Source organism: Zosterops lateralis (genome assembly GCF_965231275.1).
Source record: "Zosterops lateralis genome assembly, chromosome: 2".
Taxonomy (NCBI): domain Eukaryota; kingdom Metazoa; phylum Chordata; class Aves; order Passeriformes; family Zosteropidae; genus Zosterops; species Zosterops lateralis.
In genome coordinates this window covers 76,474,193-76,490,092 of record NC_139763.1, presented here as the reverse complement: position 1 = coordinate 76,490,092, position 15,900 = coordinate 76,474,193, and the positions used below count along the sequence as shown (strand labels likewise).

Genomic DNA, 15,900 nt, shown 5'->3' with positions numbered 1-15,900 from the left:
TTTTAGGTGATCTGAGCCTAGAATATTAGTATTTTATTTTATCCATTTGTCCTAAATAGATAAAAGACATGTAAGGTCCATTTTACTGTAGTTTTATATACAAGGTATTAATTGTTGTTCTGAAGTGTTAAGGATGCCTGGAGATGTCTAATAGCTACTGTCTGCCTGTGGACACTGGTAGGCACAGTAAAAATTTAGAAAAAAAAAAGTAAACCCAAACAACTTACAATATACGTGTAGGACATAAGGCAGTTATCCTCACAGACAGATTTTTACAAAAATTACATGTAAAGAAACCATACCATGATTAGTAATTCTAGGCTAATAAGATACAGTTGCAATACAACTGCTGATTTTATGAACATATAGAAAAAGAGTATTTTAATGGTGTTGTGAAAAAAATTGAAACAGAAACGAGATCAGGACAAAGACAATGACAGGAAAATAGTACTTTCAAATGTAGAAGAGTGTAACAGAGGCTGTCACTCTTATGCTTTTAGAGGAAAGGCTGACATCTTGATAAGGAATGGAAAATCAGAAGCAAGGGGAAAAAAGTGATAATGAGCCTCAAAGACAGAGGTACAGATCTGGTCTGTGCTAAAGGAAAGGACGTACAGTAAAAGGAAATTATGCTTGTTCTGTATAGATTATTTACTTAGCCAGCCTGCCTAATATTAAATAGACTCAGCTATTTTATTGTAATTGGTATTGCACAAATTATGATAATGAAGACTAAAAGAAATAAGAGACCTAAAGGAATAAAATCAGTGTAAATTTACAAACTAAAGAAATTTTTTTTTTTTTGCAGAGTGCTAGTGAGCAAAAGGCAGAAATGGAAAAAATAAAACACCGAATAGCAGAAGAGGCTGCAGAAATAGAACAAAGAAAAAGAAAAATTGAAGATGAACTGAAAGAGGTTCAGGTAAGAGCTGATAAGGAAAAGTAATTTTTTGCAGTCTGATTTTATCTGACTTATGTCCTGCTGTGCAAAATGGTTTTGCAGAATTTATCCCTGCAATTCTTAAATTTTACTCTAAATTATTTTGATATTTAAACTTTTATGCATTAAAAAACAGTTTTCCATGTGGCAAACAGAGATTGTTGTTCTGGCATGTGTGTTCTGTTAGATAGTAATTACAGATAGAGTTTTCAAGCCAAATCTTGCCTTCACCTACTATTTCTGTGCTGTCATGCTCTACAGCTGAGTTCTGCTGATTTTATGTAATAGTTTTCAATTACTCATATCTTACATAGACCAAATACATTACTTTGCCTTGATGAAGCTGGTAATATAGGGCTTGGTACTTATTCTCAGCTGAATGGAAATAGTTCAGTGAGAGATAAATGTACAGTTATTACTAAATCTTGAAAAGTGTGTATCCTAATGATGCTACAGTGAACTGCTTGTTCAAGAGATTTTACAGCTGTTAAGCATGAAGTTTTTTGGCAGGTATGTGTGTTCAGTCACTGCTTGTAGTCTGTATTTTTCATACTATGCATTTAATTTATACTAAAGACTTAAGAGAACAACAACAACCTAATTTTTTTCCTTTTAAATATCATAGATACCAAGGAATTATATCCTTGTATTGAAAGTGACATAGAACTATAGGATTAGACTAATTCTGTGGTCTTTGATAAATATGAAGGATGTGCAAGGTGTGCACAGTCTTTAATAATAATATGTAACTTTCTTTTGTTTCCTGGCCATTTCGTTGTGTTCTTGATAAGGGAGAAGGATTTGTTTAGCTACTGGAAATAGAAAACTTTTGTTGCTTGTACTTCTGTGGATGTTAACAAAGAGATCCCCTGTTATGCCTATAAATAGTAGTTAACATCATTATGAAAAGATACCTGTATCACAATGCCAGGATTATATTATGCTGTTCTATATAGAAGTATACTTATTATGACTTAGTAAATATGTGGCAATATTTTAGTAACTTGTAAACATGAATCTGCATCAATGCTGGTTTCTTAGGTAATAAAGTATTTAAAAAGAACAAGAAATTGTTTCAAAACTGGGATGGGGAATGTTCCATTTCTCGTATCCTCATCTCTCTTTTTAATGTGTTTTCATGTTTTAAGCCATTGGTTAATGAAGCTAAATTAGCTGTTGGAAATATAAAGCCAGAGGCTTTGTTAGAAATCCGATCGCTACGGATGCCCCCTGACATAATCAGAGACATTCTAGAGGGAGTTCTGCGGATGATGGGGATTTTTGATACATCATGGGTGAGCATGAAGAGGTGAGAATTTTATTTAACCTTTAAAATTAAATATTAATTTACAAGATGAACTGCCTTCTACTGCATTCAGGAATTTTGTGCTCAGATTTCCTTGATTTCATATGGAAATAACTTTTTAAACATTTGTTTCTTCTTTCTGGGTTATTTTATTCTTTTTACAGTTTCTTGGCCAAAAGAAGTATAAGGGAGGACATAGGATCATTTGATGCCCGTAATATTCCAAAAGAAATACGAGAGAGTGTTGAAGAACTTCTTTCTAAAAACAGAGCATCTTTTGATCCAAAGGTAATTCCTGATTGCATTATATAAAATGAAAAAAAGACCAAAAAAAGACCAAAAGAAAAGACATGTTTGCCTGGTTTGCCAGCATAATTTTTAGGATGCTCTTAAGTTAGAGAAAAAGTGATGAATTCTGCTTACAGAATTTGTCAATATAAACAGATAAAGGTGTAGCAGAGATTACTCTGTTGTGTACTGCCTCCTAAAGTGAGAATTTGGTTGGTGAGTGAGAAGGGGTGGGATAAGAAGTCATTATGGGGTCTAGTACTCAAAGATTTTTCTACTGCTGTAAAGTAAAACTCAGACCAAGGAATTGTAACTGGCTCCTTTGGTGTCCTTGTAACAATAACAGTCTAATAAATCATTCATTGATTTAAAACTTGTTAATTTCAGTTTAGCTTCATAGTTGTAAAAATTCCCATTGTGGTTTTTTACATGGATTGATGGCCTTCAATATAATCTTAATAACAATTTAAAAGATTAGTTCATTACAAGAGTTGGCTTATTAGCATATTTAAGATGGTAACTAGAAAATCTGTTGCAGTTACTTATACTGTATTTATCTCTTCTGCATTATACTTCAAGGACTTCCTTGTAACAACTTTTCTTGTACTGAATTTTTCAGAATGCTAAACGAGCCAGTGCTGCAGCTGCTCCATTAGCAGCTTGGGTGAATGCCAACATCCAGTATTCCCATGTCCTAGAACGAATTCAGCCTTTGGAAAAAGAAAAGGCTGTCTTGGAAGCGTAAGTTAGACTCTATTACAAAATCAGTGGTTTTAATTCCAGTGGTGGTGGGTGAGACTGAAGCCACCAAGGATGAATCTGAGTATGAGGAAAGGCTTCTTTACTTGAGGGTGACAGCGCTGGAACAAGCTGCCAGAGAGGTTGTGGAGTCTCCTCCTCTGATATTGAAATTGTGCCTGGCCATGATCCTGCTTTAGCTGGGTGGTTGGGCTACATGGTCTCCAGAGGTAATTTCCAACCCTGAACATTCTGTGATTCTGTGTGAATTGAAATTTATTAAAAACCAAAGATAAAAGATAACCTCATCCAGAGGTAATAAAACGTACATACTGAGACAGAAGAAGTAAATGTGCAATAGTTTCTTTTTCCTGTAAGCTATGCCTTGGATGTTTTTTGTACAATCATGAGTTACCTGTCTCAGTTAAATACTGTCAGGAAGAAATTAGCATCACAAGTATGCTTAAAATGTATCCTCTCAGTGAAACCCATGGTATTTTATGAGATCTATAGTTCCTCTTTTTCAGTCATGTACCAAGCATTTTCAGTTTCTCCTTAGGATCAGAAAGATAAGACATTGTCCTGTGACCATCCATAACCTGAGGAATCTGTACTGATGGTTTTTCCAGGTCTTAAAATTCTATATTAGAAGAATTTGTTCTGATCTTTAGGAATGGAGTGTTTCAATTTTAAAAACTATGTGATGAGAAGTACTCAAAGCTTTTACATGTGAAAATATATATTTCAATATTAAACACAACGGTGAACATCTTTGAACTATCTCTTTGTAAATTACTTTCCTGTTATATTTACCCTTTTTTTTTCGTTTGGGTCTATAGTCTTAAAACAAGTGTTCCATTTTTATAGTAATCTCAAGAAAACTGAAGACAGAAAACAGAAGTTAGAGGATCTTCTAAACTCTGTTGGTCAAAAAGTATCGGAACTGAAAGACAAGTAAGTTGGATTTTTTTATTTCAAGATATAAATAAAAACATGGATGATTTTAAAGTGTGAACAATGAATTTTATCTAAAGAAATGTAACTTCCTGTACTGCAAGATATTTATGTCAGAATTAGTGATGCTTACACTATTTGTACTCTCAGTGGGGAGATATACTATTAGATTACACTTCATCTCCTTGATCAGATGACATAAATGCTCCTTAAAAGTACCTGCTTCTCACTATTGACTGTGTTAGTAGCCTTTATTGTAGGCATTGTAGATGTAAAAGGGTCACAGAGGTCTTCAATGACTCCTTAGGACTTTGGAAACGTTCCTATACAAAACTTCCACTGATTACAGCTTGAAGAGAGGCAGTTCTGTTTCTTTTAGGGTGGCCTACTTTCCTGACAGTTAGCTAGTTAGCTATCTCCTTTTTTCTTAGCCTCTCATCAGGTACATGACTCACAGAGGCATAAAAATAGATCTGGTAAATGTTTGATGTTTTTATTATGTACTTAATACAGGAGATACTTTGTAACCTGACATATGTACATATTACTAAAAGTCATGTTTTGTAGTCTACAAAAAAAAAGAAAAAAGGATAATTCTTGAATTCTTGTGAATCAACTATACAGTGATTTCTTCGATTAATTAAGTACTACATATTAGAGTTAAGTATATAGTATTTATATACCATATATTATATATTTGTAAAGCAATATATAAATATATTACTTTGAATAGGTGGATTAAATGTATTAATTATTTTAAATATTAATCAAACTAATGAGATATTGAACAGTATGAAATAACAGCAAAACCATGCCTGTTTTTTGGGCATGTTCTTACTTCATATTATTTTACAAAATGCACTACTGTGAATTGAACTGGAGTAATCCATGTGACGTAGTAATATTGTTTTTTAAACTTTTAAGAGATAGAATTTACCAAATAGTTACAAATGTATGGTATGGCATTGAGCCTTCTGTTGTCCTATCTAGGTGCAGAACAAAACTTTACACAATCACTAAAATTGTCAGGCTATTTAAGTAGAAGAAGGAATTATTTTCAGACATTATAGTCTGCTTTTCAAATCCATTTTTAAATCTCACCTGTAAGTTTAACAAGCCCATCTGCCAATTAGAAGCAGAAAGTATAAGAAAAAAAAACTGCTGTAGTTGGGTTTTTTGTTAGCAGTAAGCGAGGCATTCATTACAAATTCAGTCAATTAAACTTCCTTGAGGATAACTGTTTGTAAGTTTAGTAGTTTATGATAGCAATTTACAAAGAGTGTTTGTTCTACAGGTTCCAGAATAGAACAACAGAAGCAGCAAAACTTGAAGCAGAACTAAGTAAAGCTCAGAAAACATTGAAAGCTGCAGAGGTACTGATAAATCAACTCGATAGGGAGCACAAAAGGTGGAGCACTCAGGTTAGTGAAAATTTTCACAAGTACGTCTTATAGCTGATAATTTGAAAATACAGTTTTTGCATTACTTGGAGAATGTGAGTTACTGCCATTCTGCATGTTTCTGACTGCACAGTTATTTGATTTGTCGTTAGAAAATAAAGCTTTTCTTTTCTCTCAAACTTCTTTTTACTTCACCATACTTAAAACCTTGCTACCAAGTGTGTAAAAATCCTCCAGTATTTAATAGAAAACATACAAAATTATGTGCTGGTTTTCAATCCCAAGAATGAGGTAGTTATGATGGGTAAACATGTCAGCAGTTGGACTCTCCAGCCTGAGATACAACAAAAAGGGACAGATTTTAAACAATTACACTCTTAAAATGTATCACCTTCATGACACTTGTGTTGTAAATGTGCATATAGCACATTCCCAAAATGTTGGGTTGCTTTTGAAGTCTTAAATGCTTGAAACTTTTCTGCTGCTGATATAGGAAAGGTAAGCATGTCATATTTACTCAAATGATATATTTGAGAGAAACTGACAAGTCATTGGAGACCCAGGCCCTTCTACAGCCTGAAACAAAAAGGAAAATCTGAAGATAGATATAAGCTGAAAATAGCTGTCACCTCCAGAAAGCCCTAAGTAACCTTTGTAGGTATCGTAAGTCATAAGAAATCTTCACGCAGAGATAAATGATTCTGTGTCTCCATCGATACCAAAAAAACCCTCAACAATTAGACTAAATGGCTGCATTTTGGAGAACCAAAGTTAAGATTAGATGAATCCTTTGTGTAGGTTGACCACCATACTGGAGAAAATTGGAAGATTTTCCTCTGAAAGTAGCTTTACAGCTTTTCCATCTGCTGTAATAAGGATTAGATATATTTGAACCCTAGCGTTTAAATGCTTCTAAAAGTGATTCCTCACAGTTATTCATCTTGGTACATTAGAAAATTCAGACTGTGTATTACTGGTAGGCTGTAGACTAAACTGGCAGATAGATCAATTAAGAATTCATCTCATAATGAAAACACTAAAAAGACAGTGTTTGTCTCCCTTTAAAATGAGGAGGAAGCAATAAAAATTACCTTTGGGTATCAGCATTTCTTTTTAATATCAATTTGATTAAAGTTAAAGTGAGAGAACTTTGAAACCAATTATGGCAGACACATATGATGTTGATACACTTTATCTTATTTTTCTTGGAAATACTGGAACATTTGAAAACAGAGTTGATTTAGTGCAGATAAATTATTTGAAGATATGTGATGAATTTATTTTATCATGTAAGTGTGCAGTGAATAACAGTAAATATAATAGTTGCATATAATATTTATTGTCTCTATACATACATGTACAGCTTGACTGTGACTAGGATGACATATTTCTTATCTTTCTTACTATAATACCATTTATCCATTTGCTTACAAGTTGAACTGTTCATCAAATTAATGGATTTTTATCAGCTACATTCCCAGAAATATCTGTGCATGTTCTAGCTCTAGAACTGAAAGCAATTTTTCCCATACCTCCGTGTGCCTTAGCTGGGTATAGATACCTGAAATGCAAGAGGAGAAACTGCCTCAACTGTATTACCAATGGCAGGCAAACTTAATTCTGACATTTTAGTAACTGATGAGATATATTACTGCAGCTTTTGTTTGCAAAACACCTATACATTCTGTACTTCTTTTTTTGAAGGTGTCAGAAATAACAGATGACCTGGCAACATTGCCTAAAAGAGCTCAGTTAGCAGCTGCATTTATTACTTATCTTTCTGCTGCTCCTGAAGATCAGAGGAAAAACAGCTTGGATGAATGGACCAAATCAGCAGGCCTTGAAAGTAATTCTGTGTGTGTGTATGTCAGTGTCTGCTTGCAAGTAATTAAGCTTGATTGAGGAAGTGAGAAATGCCAGTGAGTTCTAATGAACAGTCTCAATTGTCGTTGTATCCCCAAATGTGAAGAGACATTTTCTTACTCAATAAATATTTCTACATACCGACAGACAATTTCTTAGAATCATTCTATGAAATGATTAAGATTATAAATATTTATAAATAATTGTACCTATGTAGTCCTTGCTTAAAAAGAAAAGTTTACAAAAATGTATGTGTTCATATTAGCTGTTGTAAATTTGCCAGTGCATTCTGAATGCTTCTGCTTTTTCATTTTTATCTCTGTGTTAGCAAAACTATAAAGTATTTCTATGACATCAGCTACTTATTAATAGTAAGTTCAATAAAAGCAATAAAATAATAGAATAAAGGGAAATCTGCAGACTTGCCCTCTATTAATAGACAAAGTCTCTGTTCTGTATGGACTGGTAAATGCTTTTCAATTATGCAGACTGTAAATTATGACAGAAACTTACACTTTCATTTATCAGAGTTCGATTTACGGCGGTTCCTTTGTACAGAAAGTGAGGAGTTAGTTTGGAAAAGTGAAGGTTTACCTTCAGATGACCTTTCAATAGAAAATGCGCTTGTCATCTTGCAGGTAAATGTGCTTTTTTGTCTTGTCTTGGAAGTATTTAAATTTTTACAAATTTCAGTAACATGCCAACTTGAACTATTTCATTTGTGCTTTTATTGGCATCACAGAGCACACACACACAGAGGAATAAATACTTATGTAACAATGGATATTTTGTAGCAAAAAACTGTTAAAGAAAATACATGTTTTCATTTTTGCTCTTACTGTTTTATTCTATATCAGTCTATTCAGGCTTAAAGTGCAAGTACTCATTAACACCAATACAACCAATGGAAGATTATGTCCTATGTGTATTCACTTTGGCATATAATTTCTTTTACATTTTTGTCAGAAAAAGGAAAAGGCTATATGCAGACACCTTTCAAGACATGCATGTATATACATATGTATGTATATGTATATTATATATCTAATAATACTTGAGAAAAGGAAAATGTTCAGTTTTATCTATATATAGATATATATAATACATATGATTATGTATGTAATATTCTAGTCATTTATTACATCTACTAGCAAGTAAATATTTAATGGCATGAGGAGAATCTGCATTTACTACAGGTGATTTGCTTAGATGATTTATGATACAAAATAGTCACAGATTTTTCTCCAATTTGAATTTATCTTGCTTTATCATCCTTTCAGTAGATCTATACATTCTTTTCTCAGTTTGATTAAAAAGCTTTTCAGTAAACACTGTCTTGTACCATTAAAGCTACTTATATGCAACAATAAAACCTTACTTTCATATCTTTCATTAGTTGAATAGATTGAGCTCTTAAAAATCTCACTGTGTGAGATTTCTGAAGCACTCAATCAGGTCAAATAATTTTCCTTGTGTACATCCTTATAAAGCTGAAATTGGACATGGTATTTTACCCATGTGATCTACAGTACAGTTCTCAGGTTTTTGTGCTGATCATCTTTTGAAGCTTGAATAGTCATCACATTCCTCTGTCTTTCTGTTTGAGATCTGTGTAGCTACTCAGTTTGGAATACTGGAACTCAATGTAAAAAAAACCCCAAACTTGGAAATACTTCTCTCAGACTGAACCAGAGAATTGTTGAAAATACATGTTTAAACCTTCAGCAAGTTTGCTGACACAAAACTGGGAGATATGACTGATACACCAAGATGATCTGATGGCTGGAGCACGTCTGCTATGAGGATAGGCTGAGAGAGCTGGGGTTGTACAGCCTGGAGAATGAAGGCTCTGGGGACACCTCACTGTGGCCTTTCAGTACTTAAAGAGGACTTAGAAAAAAGAAGAACAAGTCTTTACATGGGCAGATAATAAGAGGAGAAGGAAGAATGGTTATATAGAATGGAGGAGAGATTTAGATTAGATGTTAGGGGAAAATTCTCTACTTAAAGTGTAGTGAAGCACTGGCACAAAGTTGTCCAGAGAAGCTGTGGATGCCCCATCCCTGGAAGTGCTTAAAGTAAGGTTGGATGGGACCATGAGCAACCTACTGATCTAGTGAGTAGCATTCCTGCCCTTGGCAGGGGTGTTGGAGCTAGGTGATATTTAAGGGACTTTCCAACCCAAGCCATTCTGTGATTGAGTCTCTGATGCACAAGAGGGTAAAGTTGAGGCCCAGAAGGTCCTTGACAGACTGGAGTAATGGGATGACAGGAACCTCATGAGCTCAGGAAGGGGAATTACACAGTCCTGCGCCTGGGTAGTAACAACCCCATGTACCAGCATGTGCTGAGGACCAACCAGTTGCAAAGCAGATTTGCAGAGAAGACCTGGTGGTCCTGGTGCACACCAAGTATTTCATGAGACTGTTAGGGCTCTTGGCAAGGAGAATGCCAATGATATCCTGGACAGCTTTAGGAAAATTATTGGCAGAAGGTCAAGGGAGGGGGATCCCTCCCCTTCAGTCAGCACTGGTGGATCACTTGGGATCCTGGGTCCAGTTGTGTGATCATCAGCACAAGAGAGGCATGGATGTACTGGACAGAGTTCAGTGTAGCATTGTGCTGCAAAATACTTTGTATTCATAATTCTTTCTAAAATGCGTTGAGGTCCATACCCAGCAGTATTGTACCTTTGCCCACCCAAGGAAGAAAAAGGAAAACTAATAGCTCTTCTAAGTTTTAAAGCAGTTGTGAATAACAAAAGCTGAAGATTATACTCATTGAGTAGAGACTCCTGTTTTTAAGAGAAGGTGGAGAACTGCCTAACTTCAGCAGGACAAACATCTGAGAATTTTGGATTTGGGTGCTCTCTTTTTTTTAAAAAAAAAAAAAAACAAGATGAAATGAAAGATAAATTTCCTAGTCTGTTACTGTTTCTCTAAATGGTTTGTTAATTGAAAAAGATTAAAAGTATATTCCATTAGTTTGGGGAAATAAATAAAAGGATTCCAATTTTATTCTTAAAATAGATTTTAGTAAATATATTTGAATTTTTTTTTCTCTAGAGCAAAGTTTGCCCATTTTTGATAGACCCTTCTTTCCGGGCTACTGAATGGTTGAAAACACATTTGAAGGAATCACGTTTGGAAGTTATTAACCAGCAGGTGCAGTATTTACTCTTGGTCTTTTCTGTTCGAGCTTTCTCTATTCCAGATTTTACAGAGTAGTTTTCAAAGGTGTGTGGTAGCAATCACCAAAAATTAGTTTATATTCTGTGAAGCGTGCAATTCCTTACAGAGTTCTTGGTTATTTAAAATTGGAAACTCAACATCTGGTATTATTTCTACAAGTTTGCCTCTGTGCTGTCTCTAAGAGTGTCCTATTCCCTGCAGAGTGGAAGATAGAAGATATTTTCAAGTAGAGGGGTCTTTTGTATACTTGGCTGCAGTTCACTGCATTTCAGGAGTATTTATACACTTAAATCCCTATGATTGTTGTGTTGTATTATCTACACTAGAAAGAGTAAATTTGATTTCAGTTTGAGATTAAACCTGAAATTTGTTGTGTACATGTAACTGTTAACCTGAGTAGCAAGGTGCAGCTCAGTTGCACACACACAGGCAGGCATCTGGTGCTGTTCCGAAGTCCCTTATTGAACCCCACCTGGCCTCAAAATATTGCTTCAACAGCATGGAGGTCTTCCACAGATCCCTGCTGGCTCTGTGGAACCCTTGTAGATACTCCCTAATGGTAGTAGATAACATGTCTTAGGGTAATTGATTGATTGTCCTGCTAGCTGATTGTCCTGCTAACTGGCATGATTACTTTTTAGCCTCTGTTGTCTATATTGTCCAGGATCTCTATTGACTAATGGATCGTAAGCACCATATGCATGTTTAAACACCTGTTTGCAACAAAAGACTGCACGTACACCTCTTAATAATGTGAATCCTGGGCTTGGTTCAGTTTTGAGATGTAGCTACATACTAAAATTTGAGATTTGAGACCTGGCGAGGACTTCCAGGTACATCTGGCAGACATGACAGTAAATCTGGTCTCTTCTGATGCAGCACTGAAGATCTAGGCATGTTAAATAGGTTTTCTTGATGAGTAGATGAAGTTTATTTAAACCAAACATGTGTGGCCAGACCCTGAAATATATGCCTCTAATAGGATTTTTCATTTATACTGTTAATTCTTGGACTATTTGGTGTAATGCCTTCCTTCTCATTCTGAAGTGTTTGTATTTTTCAAAAAAGCATGAGTCAAAGAAATGTATTTCTGTTTATACAGGACGCCAACTTCCTAACTGCTCTTGAGCTGGCAGTGAGATTTGGGAAGACACTTATTATACAGGAAATGGATGGAGTGGAACCTGTGCTTTACCCATTGCTAAGAAAAGATCTTATTGCTCAAGGTAAATCACCAAGATCTTTGCAACTGCTTGTTTAAAACTTTTGTAGTTTAGACCTATTTATATAAAACTTGATTTTTCTGAAAACATGAATATTGTGTAGCTTTTTTTCCTCTGTAGTATTAACCTGCTACTAACACTTCAGTGCATTAAATATTTTGGAGATATGTTCTTATTTAGTAAGTAGGAAAATATTGAAAAGTATTATTTTTTTTTAAATTGAAGTTAAAATAATGTGGTTTTATAAACTCTTAAAAATTTAATTTCTAGGTTAATTTCTAGTGAAATTTCATACACATGATTTGAATTGGAAACTTGGCCTTAAATAAACCAGAAGTTACAAACTGTTAGTGCAGTTAGAAATCAAAGGTTTAGAGTGTTGGCGTTCTTGCTGCTCTTGCACAGAGATCAGCAGAATAGTGGAATTTGGTGAAAGGAGTCCCTTAACCAATGCAAGAAAAGCAAAAAACACAGTGCTTAGGTTTTGCAATATAATATCTGTTTTGGACAGATAATATGTTCTACGTAACTGTTTGTATGACTCCTTTCGATTTAGTTGCTTTATAGTTTTTTTTTTACTATGGAAAATTGTGATAAAATTTAGCAAAAAAAAAATTGTAATTATTCAAGTGTCTCTGCATGAATTTTGTTGAATTATATTACATATTTTGAAATTATATCAACAGAACTTGGAGAATTAAAATTACAGCAATATGTGTTTTAAGTACTTTCTAAATTACAGTAACTTAAATAGATTTGCATTGTCCTTTAATTTTATTTCTGCCTCAAGTGTTAATTCCTCAGCATGTACCATGACCTATGCATGTAATTTGCTAAATGAACTTTGGGCACTGAAAATAGCTCAAGACTCTTTTTTTGCTGTCATTTCATCTACTATTGAGGTCTAGTAATGTGTGAGGTAGCAGTAATTCTTCAAATGTAAGTACATGCTAAAAATAAATGCAAATACCGTTGCAAATCCTATGCATTCCATAAGAGTCATAGGATTACATATATACATTTATCACCAATGTAAGAAAGATCTGTTTAGGGAAGAGAAAGTGTTATTTTAACTCAGTCTTCCATTACAGATGCTCTTGCTTGTTTATTCTCAGTAAAAGAATGGCACCAGTGTGGTGATTTCAGGGATCTGTGGAGCATTAGGTAGAACACTGTAACAATTTTTTTGCCCCTCTAGCTTCTGCTGAATTTTGGAAAGCTGATGAGGTACAGTATGAAAGATGACTGTGTCTGCAGAACTGTGGAGAAAGCAGATTAAATTCAAATATACTAGTTTGTTCAGGAAAATTGCTCATAACACCCAGACATCCTCCTTTGCTTTTTAATGAGCTGTTAATGCCAGGTCTCTGCAGGTCCAAATTAAAGAGCCGTTGTTGGAAAAGGAGGAATGGGTCACTATTTGAATCTTTTCCATCACTTTATAAGCAAGCATGTACTCCTTTTTTTTTTGTCAAAATGTGGATGTGGGGACTGGTCTGCATTATTTTGCTTGTGATGACTGTACATCTCTTCATTACTTGGAATGAAATGTTAAGAAAAAACATGAACATCTGTACTGTAGCAAATTCATCTTTGTACAGCTTCCATTTTCTGTTTGACGTTTTTACAACATAGTCATAAAATTTATTCTGATCTTTGGCATAGAAGCAAAACTGGTGTATGATTTTCATCTCTACCAGTGTTTTAGCAAGAGATTTATATTTCTGATCTGCACTCTGTGCTAAAAATAGAGAAACACCTAAGTGTGCCATCTTGGAAAGTTTTCTGGAATGAAAATTTTCACTTTTCATTTTCTAATTCTATTCCTAATTGTTTTTCAGTATCAGGAGGCAAAATCTTACTCTAATCGTGTCATTGTCTGAGTCTATTCTTTTCTAACCCTGCTAGAATGGAAACCTGTTATGGAAGAGAGGTGGGGGGACCTGTACATGTAGTTTTATTCTGTAACAGGCATATTGAGAAATATTAGGAATATAAACAGAATGAAAGCATGACATCAATTATTTAATTAATCACTTGTTTCCCTCATAATATGATTAAGTTAAATACTTTTATAATAATAAAAATCTATAGGATATTTCTTGATGGAGTATTTTTCTTTCATTCTACTGTCTAGACATTCCATAATTTTTAATTTAATTGACTTTCCCTCTAACAGTTATTGTAGAAAATAGTATCTTAATAGAATTATGTTTATACAGCAATCTCAACCTTTTACAAATAAATATAACAGATCCAGAGATGAAATCTAATGGGTTTGGATGAGGAAATATTGAACCGTCTTAGTTAGCTAGTATAATAATTGTTACTAGTATAGAGTGGTAGAGCAATGTTTAAAGGTAAATGAATATGTTTGAATCCTGACAAAATTCTTACTCATAATGGGGATTCTTGAGGTCATCATCTGTGGTGTTTTGTCTCTTATTCATGGGCTGAAAATTTCGGAAAGTTGTTAGTATTACTTCAAGTGCATTTTTTTGTCCTTTATGCTTTGTGTTCTGGGTAAAGACAATTAAACTACTCTGGTGTATTAAATGTTCTTACTATGTAATTTCCTACATTGTTGCTACGTCATTACTTCTTGTCTCTAACAATGCAGATGGATGTGTTCTTTAGATTTTGTTAAGGTGTGTTCTTTAGATTTTTTGAATTTTTTTTTCCAATCAATTTATAAATTCATATTGTAAAATATATTTAGATCCATTGGTCATTAAGTATTACACAAATAGCATTGTTTTCAGATAATTTTAGAATGTTCTAATCAGAGTGAGTAAAACGTCTGCTTGTTATTTTCAGGACCCCGTTATGCTGTACAAATAGGTGAAAAAATGATAGATTATAATGAAGAGTTCCGTCTTTTTCTATCAACAAGGAACCCACATCCCTTCATTCCACCTGATGCTTCTTCTATTGTTACAGAAGTAAACTTTACCACAACAGCAAGTGGCTTAAGAGGACAGGTAGGCATTTAAAATAAAACAGTGTATGTATAGTGAACATGCATAGCTGCATCCAGCATCTGGAATAAGTCCCATGGTGCAGTTTGTGTTATGGAGGTATTTTCAAGCTCACAAATATAAGTTGTAAAATTTTTATGCACATTGGAACCAAGGGGTGAGTCCAGTAGAGAAAATGAAAATGTTCTCATTGACTTCAGTTGCAACAGATTGATTGCTAAGCCTTTGCTTTCTGTTCAAGATGCATTTATGGTACCATGGAAACATTTCTGTTACAGCTCTCCAGTGTCCTACTTAGAGAGTAATGCTGGTGTCATCAAGATGCTTTGTGTACAGAAAAAATGTACTGAAGCCAAAATACTGTGCATTTTATTTCCTTTAGAATACTAGTAGCTTTTAAGGTTTTCTCTATAAAGCCTAGGAATCAAAATGTAACATACAAATGGAAGAAAGAAAAAAAATAAGAGAGATCAATTAAGGGAAGAAAATCCCCTCCTTGGTGTGAAACAAGTTTTTCTACATTAACAAGGGATTTAGAATGGGATGTAGATAAGTTGATAAGTAAGATATAATTCAAAATGAGAAGCATATGGGTTTCCTTGTTCCTCTGGAGATACGGAATTGTTATCATACAATGTATCCATGGAAAATGACTCCTTTTTAAGTGGAAATGCAGAAAAAAAACCCTAACTTTGCTTTTGTTTTCTCTCTTTGTTATTAGCTTTTGGCTTTAACAATTCAGCATGAAAAGCCTGATTTGGAAGAGCAGAAGACAAAGCTGTTACAACAGGAAGAAGATAAGAAGATACAGTTAGCTAAACTTGAGGATTCTCTTTTGGAGGTAAAACAAATTTACCTCTTTAGTATCTTTTAGACCAATAAGATGTTAATCACATTTTTTGTGTGAGTGAAGACTCTGGAAGTGTGGAATAATGAGCTGTCAGGATTTTCGATTAATAAAGGCATTATTTGCCTGGATCTATTGGAAGAGCAGAGTAGATAAGAAAATACATCTGTTA

At 34.2% G+C, this 15,900-nt stretch overlaps 1 protein-coding gene across 1 annotated transcript in view; it reads left to right on the top strand.

Annotated features, from left to right (window-relative positions):
* DYNC2H1 (dynein cytoplasmic 2 heavy chain 1) overlaps positions 1-15,900 on the top strand; it is a gene marked incomplete at its 5' end in the record, with an annotated part of 144,282 nt that overhangs the window by 49,559 nt on the left and 78,823 nt on the right. The window contains 12 exons of the mRNA XM_083855078.1: positions 809-922; positions 2,089-2,249; positions 2,411-2,534; positions 3,154-3,275; positions 4,140-4,226; positions 5,521-5,647; positions 7,331-7,472; positions 8,018-8,127; positions 10,555-10,653; positions 11,783-11,906; positions 14,721-14,884; positions 15,603-15,722. Coding sequence (XP_083711204.1) covers positions 809-922; positions 2,089-2,249; positions 2,411-2,534; positions 3,154-3,275; positions 4,140-4,226; positions 5,521-5,647; positions 7,331-7,472; positions 8,018-8,127; positions 10,555-10,653; positions 11,783-11,906; positions 14,721-14,884; positions 15,603-15,722 — 1,494 coding nt within the window. The remainder of the gene's footprint in view (positions 1-808; positions 923-2,088; positions 2,250-2,410; positions 2,535-3,153; positions 3,276-4,139; positions 4,227-5,520; positions 5,648-7,330; positions 7,473-8,017; positions 8,128-10,554; positions 10,654-11,782; positions 11,907-14,720; positions 14,885-15,602; positions 15,723-15,900) is intronic.